The sequence below is a fragment of the Chroicocephalus ridibundus genome, chromosome Z (assembly GCF_963924245.1).
Source record: "Chroicocephalus ridibundus chromosome Z, bChrRid1.1, whole genome shotgun sequence".
Classification (NCBI taxonomy): domain Eukaryota; kingdom Metazoa; phylum Chordata; class Aves; order Charadriiformes; family Laridae; genus Chroicocephalus; species Chroicocephalus ridibundus.
This window is the reverse complement of record NC_086316.1, coordinates 48,012,746-48,030,029: the sequence shown is the minus strand read 5'-3', so window position 1 is coordinate 48,030,029 and position 17,284 is coordinate 48,012,746. Positions and strand designations below refer to the sequence as shown.

At 42.4% G+C, this 17,284-nt stretch overlaps 1 protein-coding gene across 2 annotated transcripts in view; it reads left to right on the top strand.

Annotated features, from left to right (window-relative positions):
• The first annotated feature begins 7,444 nt into the window (after window positions 1-7,444).
• The window catches only part of GDA (guanine deaminase), a 32,049-nt gene continuing 22,209 nt past the window's right edge, over window positions 7,445-17,284 (top strand). For both annotated transcript variants that reach the window (XM_063320053.1, XM_063320054.1), the window contains exons 1-3: window positions 7,445-7,691; window positions 12,970-13,058; window positions 14,705-14,876. In XM_063320053.1, coding sequence (XP_063176123.1) covers window positions 7,569-7,691; window positions 12,970-13,058; window positions 14,705-14,876 — 384 coding nt within the window. In that variant the 5' untranslated portion in view covers window positions 7,445-7,568. The remainder of the gene's footprint in view (window positions 7,692-12,969; window positions 13,059-14,704; window positions 14,877-17,284) is intronic.

Genomic DNA, 17,284 nt, shown 5'->3' with positions numbered 1-17,284 from the left:
TTTTACAGGCGTAGGTTTGGATGCGTGCATTATTGATTATGTTTGTAAGTTAAATTATTCTTCATCGTTCAAAGTTGACAAATCACTCAAGAAGAAAATGAATTCCAGCATTAAGTGGAAGCACGTTGGACAACTAAGCTCATGATTATCCATCACTACTGTCAGGCAAGGCTAAAGGAGGAAGAAGCAGTAATTTGCTCCTCTTTAAAGCAGGAAAGGTGTTCATGTGTGGACATCTTTAAAGAGGAAATCAATAGTAACTGCTCACTTCAATTCCTTATGACGGTTTATTTTTGTCTGCTTGTCTCGAGGGTTTTATCTTCTGCTAGCAATGCAGAATTAGATAAATGTCTAGTCACTGATAATACATAGGTTTTAGGAATGGAAACAAGGTTAGCCGGACAGTTTTTAAAAATGGTTAAGTACAGTTGTTTATGATGACTAGAAATGCTGTTCTATTACTAGAAGACTACTATAGACTATTTCAGTTGGAAGGGACCTACAGTGATCATCTAGTCCAAGTGCCTGAGCAATTCAGGGCAGACCAAAAGTTAAACCAATTGTTAAGGGCACTGTCCAAATGCCTTTTAAAGACTGACAGGCTTGGGGCATCAACCACCTCTCTAGGAAGCCTGTTCCAGTGTTTGACCACACTCTTAGTAAAGAAATGCTTCCTAATGTTCAGTGTGAACCTCCTGTGGTGCAGTTTTGAGGCATACCCACACATCTTATCACTGGATCCTGGGGAGAAGGGATCAGCACCTCCCTCTACACTTCCCCTCCTTGGGAAGCTGTAGACAGCGTCACTTCTCAGCTTCCTTTTCTCCAAACTAGACTAACCCAGAGTCTTCAGTTGTTCCTCATAGGCAATTCCTTCCAGCCCTTTCACAGCTTTGTTGCCCTCCTCTGGACACATTCGAGGACCTGAACATCCTTCTTAAATTGTGGGGCCCAGAACTGCACACAATACTCAAGGTGAGGCTGCACCAACACTGAATCCAGTGGGATAATCCCCTCTTTTGACCAGCTGGTTGTGCTGTGTTTGATGGGGTTTGCCCTCTTGGCTGCCAGGGCACACTGCTGACTCTCACTGAGCTTGATGTCAACCGGCTCTCACAGACCCCTTTCTGCAGGGCGGCTCTCCATCCACTCCTCCCCCAATTTAGACTTGTGCCTGGCGTTACTCCATCCTAGGTGCAGAATCCGGCACTTGGACTTGTTAAATTTCATCCCATTAATCATAGCCCAATGCTCCAATCTATCTAGATCTCTCTGCAAGGCCTCTTGTCCCTCAGGAGAGTCAACAGCACCTCTCAGTTTGGTATCATCAGCAAACTTGCTAAAGGTGCATTTAACTCCTACGTCCAGATCGTTTATAAAAATATTGAACCCCATTCTGACCCTAGAACTGAGCCCTGAGGAACACCACCGGTGACTGGCCACCAGCCAGATGTAGCCCCATTCACTACAACACTTTGGGCCCTGGCCTTCAGCTAGTTCTTCACCCAGCGCACTGTGAACCTGCTCATCCCACAGTTGGACGACTTGTCCAGAAGGATGCTGTGAGGCACGGTGTCCAAAGCCTTACTAAAATCCAGAAAAACTACATTCACTGTCCTTCTTGTTATCCAAAACCACACTGGCCAGTTTCAGCTCTAGTTGAGTTTTGGCCTTTCATGCCTTCTCCCTGCATATACAAACCACAGCTCTGTGCTTCTAAAAGGTGGTTCTTAAAGACTGACCAGCACTCATGGACTCCTAAGACCTCAAAAGCAGATTCCCAGGGCACTTTGCTAAGTGTCTCCCTGAAGAACTTAAAGTTTGCGCTCCTAAAGCCCCGGGTAGGAAACCTGTTGTCCTTTTTTTCTCAATACTTTGAAAATTTTAAACTCAACCATTTCATGATCATTGTGTCCAAGAAAGCCACCTACCATCACATCCCCCACGAGTCCTTCTCTATTCACAAGTAGCAAGTCTAGGAGGGCATCTTTCCTAGTTGGCTCACTGCATACCTGTGACAAGAAGTGACCATCTCCTACAAACTTCAAGAATTTCTAAGACCTGCCCATCACACCAGTATGATATTCCCAGTTGGTTTGTGGAAAGTTGAAATGTCCCATAAGGAGCAGGGCTACTGATCCAGAAATTGTTCCTAATTGCCTGTGGAATAACTCGGTGCTTACGTCCTGGCTGGGCGATTGGTAGTAGACACACACTACAATATCTCCTTTGTTTTCCACCTCCCTAATCCTCACCCAGAGGCTCTCAACCACATCCTCATTAACTGTAAGGGCTCTGCAATCAAACTTCTCCCTGACGTATAGTGCGACACTTCCACCTTGCCTGCCCTGCCTATCCCTCTAAACAGCCTGCAGCCCTCCATCCCAGCAGTCCAGTTGTGTGATTCATTCCAACAAGTGCCACTAATACCAATGATATTGTAGCTCTGGGAAGTGACCAACACTTCCATTTCATCCTGTTTGTTTCTTACACTGTGCGCGTTGGTGTACAAGCATTTCAGATGCACTCCTGAGCCCTCTGTGTTCCCAGAAGCAGTGTAAATGTTCCCACTAGCATTGTCACCCTCAGGTGACGCCATGCTAGCTCTTGGCTTACCTACTGCAATCCTGTTGGTATCCCCTCCCCACATTGATTCTAGTTTAAAGCTCTCTCAATCAGTCCTGCCAAAGACCCAAGGACAGAGTTTCCCCATCAGGACAGGTGGATCCTGTCAGGTCCCAGCATACTTTGACCTTCATACCCGTCTCTTGAAGGTTCTTCATGGTTTAAAAACCCAAAGTTTTGGTAGAGGCACCAGTCCTGGAGCCAGGTATTGATATCCTGGTGTCTCCTGTTTCCACCCATTACTGGGAGGACTGAGGAAAATACACATTCACCTTGTAATGTAATTCTACAGATGAATTTTTCTCAGTGAAAGGGCTCAGGCAACTACACCAAGTCCTGGTCCAATTTGTTGCCTATAAACCTCTGTTAACAACAGCAGACACCCAAGTTCTGTTCTGTTCTCTCTTACCACAATCTTACCACAAAGTACAATAACTGTACTGATTCATCCTGTATGTTCCGTGGAAACTGAAAACAAGTTTGCCAACAAAATCTTTTGGCATGTTGCACCCATTCATGCTTGTACTTCTAGTGAAAAATGAGTTTTACTGATATTTGTGTAGTATTTCCTGGCTTTTCTTAAGTAAACCTCTGGCTTAGTTACTACAATTCCTGTTAGGAACAAGGCAGTAAACCTTTATCAGTGTTAAAATTAGCATCAGCCAACCTGTGCTTAAGGTATTTATGTATCAGTAAACAAGTAAGATGTACTATCTTCAAATCCTAATGATGCAATGTTTTACAACAGTACTATGCCAGTACTGGCCCTTTTTGGAAGTTGAAAACATCAGCAGGTAACTCCAGCTTCCTTCGGAGGTGTCTGAGCCTTGCCTTCCCAAGCCTTTGTAGACTTGGGAATCAAAGGCTGAAAGCTCTGTCTGGGACCTGCAGAGTGAATGCCCATAGCAGTAAATGAAATGGAGCTTGTATGTGTGGTCATTGCTTCTTCCCCTTTTTGGGTGGGGTAATTTTCAGTTTTAGATGGAGTTTGAAAGATAAAGTATTGTAAACAGATGTTGATGATATAAATGTTTCAGGGAAAATGAGGTGCTTGAGGCAGCCTGTGCTGAATTAACCCTAGCTCCCAACGTTAATTTCACACTTGACAGTAGATATGCTTCACTTTCTTTCTTTTTCTGAATATTCACAAGTATTTGCTGCATACTCATCTCTCTCTTTTACAGACAAAAATCACTCAATAGCAGATAAATCAATTATATTTTGCCTCTCCATTGACTTAGTTGCTATGTTACAAATTATATACAGGGTACATTTTGACCATAAAATGCAATAAGAACATCCACTTCTATACCAGACCAATAATTATTGTATCCTGATGCTGAGGTTCCACAGGCACTTTTACCTCAGCAGAGTCCTGACAATAGGAGCTTCTGTTTGGTGGCGTGTACCCCATCAAATATTGTTTGAAAGTGGGGGGAGACACAAGTTCCTTTTTCTGATATTTCCCAGATGTCGCAGGATCAGCTTGGGTGCTCTGAAACAAGGCACTGAATTCTTACTTTGTATAGTGTGCCAAGTGAAACAAAAGATCAGAAAGCGCAAGTGTTAATGAAAATGAAGACAACCTAAACGTGCTAAAATCTGCCCCTGTACATTGACAGATTATTCTTCTAGTCCTGAAGTTGTTTGGCTTCAGGACTCAGCCTAAAGACTCATTTCTATAATTGCCTAGAGGACAATTATTTAGAAGACAAAGACAGTCTGAAAAGCTGCTGAAGGGTGAGAGCCACTTTTTTTCTTAACAGCAGTAGATCAAAGTACAGTAATTATGTACTTTATTGTGAATGTGTTAATCCAGGTATGAAGATTTCAAGGTCTGAAGATAATAAAGCTAAGATTTATTTTAAAATGCTTTCCAAACAAAACATTGTGTAATTTGTAAGAAGATAAATCTCTCTCTTCAGACCTCTCCTCAACAATTTTGCAAAAAAAAGCAAGTTATTTCAATTACTCTTTAAGTTAATTAATATATAACAGTCACAACAGAGCATTACATTTCTATCCAAGGAGGTAAAGTGCCTAGCCCAGTGCATCCCAGCAAAACTAAACATACATCAGGGTAATCCTCTCATCTTGTAAGAAAGACTTGTTTTTTCACAGCTGGACAAGGTCTCATCTTGAGCCATGTCAATATCTAGGGCATGCATGTGCAACTTGCAAACTCATAACAAAAAAAAATCTGAGAAGAGGGAAGGGTGTATAAAATTCTTCCACCACCCCCCTATCTTCAGGGGCTCCCATTCTCTCCTGTGTGGCAGCTGAAAAAAGCAGAAGAGACCTCTAGTTCTTTTAACAGTGAAATCATAGAACTTTAGAGTGTTTGGAATGCACTTAACGGCAGTAAGTTTATCATTAACAGTGGTTGCTACTGCCATTTCTTCCTAAAAGTGCTAAAGGAAAAAACTGTCAGTGTTTTTGGTTTTCTTCTGAGGCATAAATCCTGGCTGGATTAAATCTCACTGGAACCAGTGGAGTACCTATCACCCTTTATGTGAGGCAGCTGGAGGAAATCCCTGTGATTTTTCATGGAAAACCAGGGCTGAAGCAGTCTCAGATTCTCAGGAGCAGCCCACATGCCCACCAAATGCAACCAAAGGGCTTCTCAGGAACAGTGAGCTCTGCTGTATATTACTGTGCACAGCAGTGTACCTGTGTCTGGGTAGCAGCCAGCGGAAGAACTGAGGATTTGAAGCCAAAAGCCGCATGTAGCCTGAAGTGAGTTAAGTGAAGCACACAGCTACCTGTGGCAGCATACTGGAGAGGACAGCATACGGTGGGACCCAACTACTTTGGAAAATTGGGCTATCTGCTGCCACGAGGGTAGGGGCAAGTTGTATGGAGCAGTAGCTATTGCTGGGGAAAGCTGTCTTCACTCTTCTGTTCACAGGAGGAGCAGGTGAGCTTACCTCTGCAGGGCTTGGTCTCAGTTTGCCCTGTTTCTCAGCTCTACACCCTCTGCCTTTTGTTATTCAGTGGCAAAACGAACCTATCTCTCACTCCTTATCTTTAACAGAGCAAAAGACAATTCTCCTTGCCTGGGGTCACAGCTTGGAATACAGCTCATTCCAGTTGCAGCCTTAATAAACACAGCAGTATCACCCTCAGAAACATCTTTGTAAAAGGGCTTTTGCGAGCGCTAATTTAAAAAAGAGTCTTGGTGCTATTTTTTTTAAATTTATTACCTTGCTGTTCAAGGAAGCAGGAAGTACTACTGTGTTGTAAGCAAACTGAATTGTGTGAAAGAGTCTCATGCCACTTTCTTCTCCAAACTAGATTAACCTGAAAGACCAATCTGTGTTTTGTTTTGTTTGCTAGATTCTCATGTCAAAGATATTAGAAATACAATTAAAAAAAAGTCTTAAAAATCCATTTTATCTCATTGGGAGTCTTCTTAAAGTACAAGATACACAAGACGCACATTTCTCTCACAAGAAATTACCGATATCAGGACGTAACAGTCACTTTCAGATGTCCGCTTTACTTTGGACATTCTTTATGGCCTGACTAGATTGATAGAAAGGTCAAGGTAAGATCTTTCAGTTGAAATCAGTAAGTCCTCTGTTTTTTAAACTTGCTTCACAGTAACCTAAAGCATTCGTATGCAAAGAAGGCAAGAAACAGGCCGATGACGTGCCCATAGCAGACCAAAATTAAACTCATTCTGTGCTTTCCCACTGTGTTTTTCTCTCCTCCCACCACTGATCTGGAGAGCCTGTAGGAAAGATAATCTGCTATGCATTTGTATAGTGTCAGCACAGTGGGAAGTGCAAAGGTCTTTTAATGATAAACTACATAACAACAAATTTCGCAATCCAGCTTTGAGAAGGACAGAGTCAGTGCCCTTGCTGCCAAGTTCATTCTTCGCTTGACAACCTGATGAAGACAGGTGTCCTCAAACGAAAATTTAGAGGACAGTTGTCATGTTATCCTTGGTGTATATCATTCTGTCCCCATGAAGCCTTATCCTAGTATTTTTAATAGCAACCCTCTTAGCATGTGTTCATGATGTACTTTCACTTAGCTTGTTGGAGCAGAATATGGTTCTGGAAGTGCAGTTCTTTGGGTTAACAAAATTCACTTTTGTCTGCCTTTCATTTTCCGGAGGCTGTTCTCTTTCTTTTTTTTTTCTGTAGACCTTCTCCACCGCACGAGGCATTTGGCTGCCTACTGCCGGTAGTTCTGGTACCTCAGCTGGCATCTATTTTCTACTCCTATACCCTACAAATGTGCAGTACGGGGGCACTGAGTACAACAGAATAGGTGAAACAAAGCAGTAACTGACACCTTAAAATAGATATTTAAGGTTTATAACATTTTAAAATTAGGTCTGTTTTTCTGAAAACATCCAATGAATTTCCTAGTGCTCCCGGCACAGACCAACAGGTTCCAAGATGCTGGCCGTTTGTGGCAGAGGAAGCTTACGGACTCAAACATTTGTAAATGAAACTCTTGAAAGTGGTTGCAGCCTTCAGTTTGGTTGCAAAAGTTAGTTGCTGGACATCGTAAAGTATGGCCAGACGCCTGGTGGGAAGTAACTGGCACCCCCACGACCCACCGGGCGTTGCTCCAGGCTTTTGAGCCTCTTACACGGCAGAGGACCCATCCCTGCAGGGTCCTGGGGATGGGTCCGACGGTAGGGGTGGCTGACGGTTTGGGTGAGGGAGGGGGTCACCCCTCGCACCTCCCGGCCGCCCGCGGTCACCTCCTGCCTCCCGGGGCGCCGGGGGAAGGGGGCGGCCCGGCCTCCCGCCCTCCCTCCGCCGAAACCACTCCCCGAAGAGAAAGTCACCAGGGGGTGGGGAAATGGTGACAGCTCCAGGAAGCCGTCGCCGGCACCGGGAGACACCGAGGGGCGGTAGCCCGCTGTGTGGAAGCTCCCAGCCGCCTCCGCCACGGCGAAGCCAGCCCCGCCGCCGGCCGCCATGGGCTCCCCACAGCGCCCGCCGCTCGCCCACGTCTTCAGGGGGACCTTCGTGCACTCCAGCGCCTCCGCGCCCATGGAGATCCTCCATGGACACCTGCTGGGGGTGGACGACAGCGGGACGGTGAGCGCGGGGGGCGAGGGAAGGGGTGTTGCGGGGGCGGCGGGTGCGGACGGCCGGGGGAGGCGCGGGGCCGCCGCCCCGGCGGGACGGCGGTCTCCAGGTGTCCCGCTCTCCCCCGGCGTCCCCCTGTCTCGCAGTGGAAAATGACCCTTTTGGGTCCCGAGTCCCGGTCCGGGGGTGGTGAGGGGCAGGGCCGTCTCCGCCGTTCCGCAGGGTGGAGATGGAAAATTTCGGCGCTCGAAGTAGTCGGAGACTGTCGGCAAGAGGAGGGACCCGCGGGGAAGGGATTTCACGCCAGTGTGGTCTCCAGTCCAGAAGGGAACTGGAGATAACTGGGATGGCACATTACCTCCTTGGAACGACTCTGCAGGCAACCTAAATCTGTTTTTTGAAGTGTGCTCAATGTTTCCGAAGCAGCAGCGTGCCTGGACCAGGCACTCTTCCAGATTCTCTCATTTTTCTTTCAGTTTCACAAGTGGGTTTTTCATTCTCTAAGCGTCAAATCATGATTGTGAGTAGTTGCAGTGTACCCCCTGTACTCATGCACAGCCTTCTGAGGGACTTTTTTTTTTTTTTCTTCTTTCTTGTCACAAGAAAAATCATGGCATATACCCACATAGAGTTACGAAGGCAATCTTGGGGGATGTTGGGCATGTTAGTGGTACGAGCCAAGTTTAAAGTTGCACTTACTGATAACACAAGATTGATTCTGGCAGGAAAGCTGTATCATTCTCTTAATAGTATCACAGGTGAAACTCAGTTGTACAGTGCATGTTGTGCAGGTAGACTGGTAATTTCTTATAGACTCAATAGTATACATATAGGTACCCTATTTATGATAAAAAGAAGGTCATTTTCTTTCTTGCTGCTAAAGAACAGGCTTCAGCATGTCAGGCTTCAGTACAATTCAAAACCACACTTTGAGCCCTTACAGTGTTTATTTTATCTGTTCATACAGGACCATGAGGGTGTGTTTCAGGACAGCCTCCTTACAGCTCTTGAGGAGTCTGGTGCAAGGCATAGCAAAGTCTATGCTGTATTTTGATGTATGGGAGGACAATAAAAACCTGCATAACTATGTATTGGCTGGTGTCAACTAAAAACAACAGAGCTGAATAAAAAAAGGGTTTGGTTTGTGTAACTTGGGCGCAGGAGGGAGAAGCTCATACCCCATCCTGCTCTGTGTACTGGCAATTTCCGGAAAAGGGTCCCTATTCAGCATCCTCAGGAAATCAAGACCTTTAAGTGATTTTCTTGAAAAACAGGTGCCTTAGTAAGCTATACCTAGGGATTTGTGCTCTCAGTCACTCTCTTCCCTTCTCCTAGTGAACAAGAATTCACTGGATGCTGTTTTCCGTGCATAAATTGGCATATTCCCATGCAGTCGTTTTAAAAAGAAATATTTTCCAGTAGAACACTGTTGTCCAAAAATAAAATTCCCACCAGAGTACAGTAACAAGGACTTTCATTTTCTTCTCTTTTTAATACAAATTCTTGTCATTTTACTATTCCACGGTGTGATACAGAGGGTTTTGGTACCCTTTAGCCTATTACTCATAATTTAACCTCATGGGGAACTTCCACTGGAATCATGGAAGCGTTGTCTTTTCAAGGAGAACATGACAGTTAGAAAATTGCTTACCTTTCTTGTCCAAGTTTACACCAAAACTGTTTCAGTATTACTCCCAAAGAAGTAAGTTTAAGTAAATATTCGCCTCATGTTACTGACTCCATCATGGAAGAATCTTGGCATGGTCTCTGATGGGGTGAACAGACTTTGTGAACAGCCAGGTCCTGTTCTCCAGAGTGAGTCCCTGTCCGAGGGACAGGAGCATACAACCTGCGCCACAGAAACACTGCCCAGACCCCCACTGCATGTGGGGATACTTGGCTGGTAAATCCTACAGGTGAAATGTCAGCTCCGTGCTTTGCCTGTAGATGAAAAGGGAGCTTTATCAAGGAAAATGCTGCTGTCAGGTATGATGACTCAAGTTATTTTTAAGTTAGTGAAATACGGACTGTGTTTAACTGAGTGGTTTGCAGAGCAGTGTGGTGCTGGTTTTGAGGAACAGCAAATAGAAAGAGTAGTATTCCTCAGAGTAAAGAAAATAGAGACAGGTGCAAAATGTGAGTTGAAATGTTGGTGTAATTAACTTAGCTGAGTAGCATATTAAGTAAATAGAACAAGTATTAAGCTAAAAGCTCCTGTTGAAGGCATGAAAAGAGCAAGAGTTGTGGAATAAGAGTTAACATTATTAAGTACCGCCAAACGTGGGTGTTTGACTTAAGCCAGCTGGGAGAGCAAGTGATGCGTGTTAGCTGTACAAGGAGGAAGGTACCAAGGCACTAACATCCATCTGGAGTTCGTTGCTTAGACTTTCTCAGTAGATTGGGTCATTCGTTCAGGAGCTGGGTCTAATAAGTGCTCCTGCCTCTTATCCAACTTCACATGCCAGTTTTGGGAACTAGGCAAGCAACAGGCATCGTATCTCTAATTGCAAAAGTCAGCTAATTGTTGTGGGAAGAGGGAAGGAAGAGAAGCATGTGGGAGGGGAAAGAAGGATGGACCCCTTACTCATGTTCATCTATGAATGTCATAGACAGAAAAGAAGTAACCCAGGCATTGTTGGATCAAAAAAACCTGTGTTCCTTCAGCCAGTATCATTCACTTTCCATTCTTTTGTAGCAAAGCAACATGCACTGTGGTGCTTGGAGGCAGGCGGGATTTACTGCATCAGGGTTGATGCATAGTTTAGTGGACCAGCTATGTGTTGATGGAGGAGCTTTGGGCATCTCTTGGAATAAAAAAAAGGCCTGAGCTAGGCACCAGAGTAGGGAGGTCTCAGCTCCTCATCTTTGGATCCTTTAGCCCCATTACATGGGTGACACATCAGAACTGATCAAAGTGTTTGGGCAGTGGTGGTAGCAGCTGTTGATCCTACCTTTTGTGAGACACCTTTCCCAAAGTGGTGGTTATCGTCCTTGACTTCCTTCTTTACAAGCTGAAGGTCTTTGTCTTGTCTGTGCACTTCTTTTGACTCTGTAATGACTCTGCCGTAGAGTTTTTCCTTGCTTTTACAGTGTTATAGTCCAGAACTAATTTAATGGACCAGTGCGAGCGAATGTCCAAGCCTGGGACCTCAAAGACCTTAAAGCATTCAGTGTTAGAAAGGTGGCCAGTGCAAATGCATCCTAAAGCAATGGGGAGCATCTCTTGGGTTACCAAGGAGTTCTGTTGGGAAGTTTGTCTGAAAATAGTATAGTTGTCTTGCTGATTCATCCATAGCTGCGTTCAACAGTAATTGACCAGGTGTGAGGTTTAGGGTTGATTTCACGTGTCCAGCTCCCTTGAAATATATTTTCTTCGTTCTTCTGCGATTTAAGTGTTTTATTTATCTGCACCCTAACAGTATATAATAGCCACTTCTTTTCCATGGCAACGCCTGTTTCCAGAATTTGCCATCTGGTATTTCATGTTTCTCTCTCTCTTCCCTTTTCTCTTTTTTTTTTTTTTTTTTTCAGCAGCTCTAACATTACTCATTCTGCATCCATTTTGACTTCAGCATCTGAGTGACATTTTCTTTATTGCTCATCTGAAATTTCAGTAGGTCTGTATTCTAAGCCTTCTGCAGATATATAGCTAATTAAGCTGGCTATATTCCTCTTTAGAAGGAGAGAGATGCTGCTTCATGTGAAGTATTAATGGACTACAATATTCTTACAGCTTTTGCTAGGGTGGTATTTATTTATATGATATGACTTTAATACGTTTTTTTTCTGATTAAAATTTTAAAACATCTGATCTTTAGACAGTGTAAATCATATAAGCCATATGTGCATTTAAAAGACTAGGCAGTCCAAAACTCCTTGTCTACAGTTTAGCAGCCTTTGCTTATTTTTCACTATAGAAAAAATACAAAATTCAAAAGGTAATGTCACACACATAAAAATGGGCGTGCAAATAACTGCTAAACAGTGCTCTTTTGGTCCTCTTGATCTTCCTCCTAAGTTACTTCCTATTGCCTTTTTACAGCTATTTGATCTTGCCTTTAAATGTTTATTTAATTGCTGCCTCAGAAACTGCTGTCATGAGGGTGATGCAGGCCCTCAGTGTGGGAATCTTCACAGGAGCAGAAGGATGCTGATAGCAGTAAGATTGTTCCCTTGAACTTAGAGGAATGAGCTCTTATACCAAGGGAGTTAGAACACCATGAGCTGGTTCCTGGCAGAAGCTGTGGTTCGGCAAGAACTTCTGAAAGCCCAGGAGAGCCAGCCTTTGTCTGGCGCAGGCAGCAGGGTCCTCTTACTGTGTCAAGTGTTGCAGAAACCCGAATCATAGAATGATAGAATGGTTTGGGTTAGAAGGGACCTTAAAGATCACCTAGTTCCAACCCCCTGCCGTGGGCAGGGAATCCCGTCTGGAGCCTGTAGTGGGCATTGCGGTTCCTAGACCCTCTGCTCTTTGTTTCTTGGGAGAGTCGTCACTCCTGTTATTGCCATTCCCAAGAATTAAAGAACTGAGAACTAAGCTGCCAAGAGTCATGTTGTAGATTAAAATGCCATACAACTCAAAAATAAACAGAAAATGTGCTAAAATTCTGACTTGGCAACAGTAACTCAGCAGCGGTAGAGTTGGTGTCCTCTAGGAGTCAAGTGGATCTGAGTTAGGCTCCAGATAGCAGTTTTATTGAAATAAACAAAGATCTTAGTCATGCTTTTAGTCTGTTCTGGAAAATAAAAACATTATCTGCATTTTTTCCCTCAATTTCTTTTCTCTTCCTCAGCACTTAAAAAAAACCCAAACCCCCAACATAAGTGACATGAGCAGAAAATTAGAAAATGCTTAGCTCCCTTCCAGTCAGTCCTAGGCAAAGCAGTTAATTTGACCCCTCTGGTTTTGAATACTGTAATTGCATTCCCATAAGGCTGTTGCACACCTCCACAATGAACATAATGACTGACTGTACTGCTGGCGTGCCAGTATATTGCAGGAATGCGAGTGGACACTCAAGTCTGTGTGGTTCTGCCCGTGTATTGCTTGAGAAAGAATTAACTGTTTTCTTACAAGTTACGAAAAGGGTGCGGTTATTCACTGGATTGTGAGTAGGTATTGCAAAATCATGCTTGATAGTCAGGAGGAGCAAGTATTTCAATGCAAACCTATCACCTTTGCAGTAAGCGTGTAAAATCTGTTTCAAGATACGCCTCGTTTTGCCTTCATGTAAAGTTGATGTGGGATACAGGTTTAAAGTATCTAACTATGTTTTCTTTCTTTTAGATTGTGTTTTTGGAAAAAGCTGATCAGCAAGAGCAGCTGGCTAAGAAGTGGGGGTTCAAAACATCTGACATACGAGAACTGAGTAACCAGTATGTGTTTTGTTTAGATTAATTGCAGCAAATGCAGTTTATTCTCTGACTGAAGTAATGTGAGTTGCCGTGAATATGTTTTGATAGGGAGCACATTAACCTCAATCTCATGGGCAAAACTCCCTTTCAGCTCCATGAGAGTTCTTAACTCAAGAGCTGCCTGTGTCCTGGATGGGACTGGAAGGGTTGGACAGTCCATGTGATTTTTGCATTCCTTGGTTTGGGACTGGAGCCATGGCTGAATTGTGCGGGCTGATTTACACTGCGCAGGACAAAATGCCATATTTAGCTTTCATACAGCACCTCTTCTTACAGAAGTAAATGATGTTTTTTCTTGAGATTACATTTTATATCCATTTGGTTAGCAGCGGGCTATGCCCAGCTAGCTCCAAATTCTACACTTAGTAAATGTAGGCAACACTAACACTGCAAATGTAAAGCCCTAATAAAATGAGAAAATCTGAATCTTCTAAACACAGAGCCTTGGATTTATAACTGTATTGCAGCCAGAGCATTCCTTTTTTCTTCAGGCAATGAAATCTTCCACCTTTCTGGTGAAGTGAAATGGTTTTGGATTGCACCTACTATGCTTTGCATGTAGCAGCACAACTGTAAATGACTTTTGGCTTAGAATCTAGGGCTGAATCATTGTTTTAGTGTTCAGTTGTTAGAAAATCTGTATGCTTTGTTGGATGGCTAATTATACAGAATATATGAGTCATCAGATGTTTTCTTCACTTGAAACAGCCTAAGGAAAATGGAAGGTGGTGGGAATATGGGTCAGATTGGGAAAGATCTTTCAGCATTTCTAGCATGCAGGAAAGCAGGAAGAAGGGGAACTACAAATCACTGTTCTTTCAATAGTCAGGGAGAAGGGAAGAAGAGTGAGAGAAATTTTAAACTGTATGTAATTCCAGCACAAAACAAAATAATTATAACAACTTCCTGGTAACGTTGGCATATTCATCCCTGTTATTTCATGAACACTACATGACAGCAAACTGTTACAGTTCCATTGTAAATATGTCTTCCCTGTCAAGATATTGAGCAGAGTTTTTTTCACCAGTGTCTGTGTCTGCATTTGTAGAAGCAGTGGCAGTTCTTCCGTTAAACCTTAAAATTCATTGATTGAAAAGAAAAAAAAGCTTATATACACATATATGATGTAGAGGAAAACTGGAATATAGAAAGTTACAGTTTTGTGAATGTAATGTTCTGGCAGCTAGAGGCATTGCAAATATATCCATACTAGGAAGCAAGACTGTGCCCAAATCTTTTCTTTTTCAGGTGGATTCTATGGAGGAGTACTTTTAGTTATTGTGAAGTCAGTTTTGCTTTATTTGTTGGTATTTAGTTTGGGTAAATATTAAAGATAATTGGATTCATCATGGTCTTATGTTGTTTTTCTTTCAGGTAGCTATATATAAGTCTGTGCAAAAGTTATTATTCAACTACTTCATACCCATACGTAAAAGGAGTATGGGTAGAGGTACAGTAGCTAATGCTGAAAGAGGAAGGTTAATCTGTATTGGCCATTTACTCTGGTGGATTTTGGTCAAACATAGTGTTTAAAGCAAAACTACTTACTGGGGAAAATTTTGTGACATTTTGTGACAAAATTTGACAATTTTCTTTTCTTTCCCTAGTGAATTCTTCATGCCAGGAATGGTTGATACACACATTCATGCCCCTCAATATTCATTTGCTGGCACAAGAGTAGATCTACCTCTTTTGCAGTGGTTGACTACCTACACATTCCCAACAGAAGCCAAATACAAAGACAGTGATTTTGCAGAAGAAGTGTACACCAGAGTTGTTGTAAGTACTGCAAATGTCATTTACTTACTGTGAAATATATGTATGTTTTCAGAAGGTCATCAGAAATAGTGGAGCATGTTTCAATGTCATGAAAACCAGATAAAAACAACAGCATAGGCACTGTTCTAATTGCCATCCAAGATTGTCCCCTACTAGTTCCAGTCTTGTTCTCTTGTTGCTGATACGATAGTTCATTTAATCTCATGGTTAACAGTGAACTTGTTTATCATCTTTTCTGATATCTGAGTACAATGACCGACATTTAAGAGTACTCTCAGAGCTAGTATAGCCAGCAGAAGCTGACAGCCTCAATGCAGAAATAACCAAACAGGGTAAAAAAAAATTCAGGGGGTCTTGCCTTTTCTGCACAAAACAGAAATTGTCTTCTGCAAACACTACGTGAAAGAGAACAATGCTTCTTAGAGACAATGAATCTGGAGTGTTTTGGAGCTGAGGTCTACAGCTCCAGTACAGACGTACATTTTTTACAGCTGAGGTCCTTGTAGCAGGAGTATCTTTCACTGCAGGGGCCTTAGATTAAGTCTGTCAACGGTATTGTGGCACCAAGAGGGAGCCTCTGTTGGAGCTAGACTGATTCTGAGGACTATAAAGGCTTTAGGGTCAAATTCCACTTGATGAACAATAAGCAGCTAGGTCACGTGGCAGAGTACTGATTCTGTCCGATAACTGAAATCTATCCTTTAAAATGTGGACTGAAATATCTTCAACAGATTAAATAATTTGGCCAGCATAAATTGGCTTGCATTTGTCTAATCCCGTGACAACGTGTGTTGTCCAAATAATAACATAGTGAATCTGAAATAAATGGTTATATTGTCTTTGCTGCACAAATTTAAAAAAAAAAACCTGCGACTTTCTGCCATCTGCCACAATAAAAACATGTAGGAGCAGCTTGGTCATAAACTCTAGTGACAAGCACACATGCCTTCAGCTACTTGAAACACAGAGGTGATCTCACCTTCCAGCCCTGTGCCTTGATGTGCTATTGGTGTCTTCAGTTCAGACAGGGTGACATCCGCACAACTGAAGTGCTCGCTGTGCAGGGTGTTTAATAACACCACCTGGAAAAAAACTGCCAGTGAGAGGTGGAAGTTAGTTGCAGGAGCTTCAACACAATGGTTATGCTCTCACCATGTGTGTCAAATAGGACAAGGTTAGGAAAATGCCTTCACCCCCAAATGCTGCAGAATACCAGTTGCTCTGCCCCATATTTGATGGGGCTGATGATAACATTCAACTGTTAGAAACAGAACTAAACCTGTGGGGAGCAGATACTGTTTCATATGGATCTTGGAACTTTTGGAGTTGTAATGAAAGCACAGTGAATTTTTTCAAATCAAAATTGTGTTTCCAATAAACACTTTCTATACTTGGTAAAAGAAACAAATTAGGTAAAATATGCCAGATCTTAGCTGGAATCTCGTCTGGTCTCTCAAATTTTAGGAAAGTCAATTCCTCATGCTGATGTTTTGGGAACAGAATGTTTTTAGATTCCATTAAAAAGTGATAGGAATCCAGAAGCAGAGAATTCTGGGGGTATAGAAGCTGAGAAAGACAAAGGTAGTTTGTCTTAGTAATAACATTGTTATTTTTGAGACTCATTTTAGGAACCCTTAAAGACATATTTTTAACTATTGGCTTTAATTTGAATATTGTATGGAAAAGACAGAGCTTGGCTTCCTGTTTGTCAAATAATTAGTTCTAGCCATTCTCAAAAGTTGCATTTGATGTCCCACCTTCTATCTCATTAAAAATATAAAATACAATTCTCAAGGTACATTGTAGAGAGAATTCAAAAATGTAATTTAAACCTGTGTGTTGGATGGGTAGTCAATATAGTATGCATTAATCCCAAGATCAAGTGAAGCTATAAATTTCACCATGACTTAATGTAACTTTAAATGGCTCTTCATTTACTGTTATGTCCTCCAAATATAATATGAAGAGGTATTCACCACCCTCTTCTTTCAAATGGTATAATTAAATAAATAATTAAATTACACTCTGAGCAGTTGTTCTTGGTTTACTTTTACCTTGAAGTTTGTTTTTTATTCAGGGATAACAAAGGGGTTTTATACATGAAAGCCTGGCTATTTTTCCCAGCCACATCAGGTGGCCAAATGAAAACCACTACTTTTTCCCAAAAGCCTTGCTTTGCTAACATTAGGTAAACAGTGCTTCATTGTGAAAACTGGAGAGCCTTTCAAAACTAAGAAATAGTATAAATGACTGGTTGTTTGTATTTCTAAATACAGTCAGAATTTATTTCCAGTTTAAGTGAAGGAAATATAGACTAGTTTCTATGGTTTTAGCCATTGTTAAAATCCTGTATGGATTTAGAAGAGGAATTTTTGTATTTATTAACACTCAAAAAAAAAGCTATTATG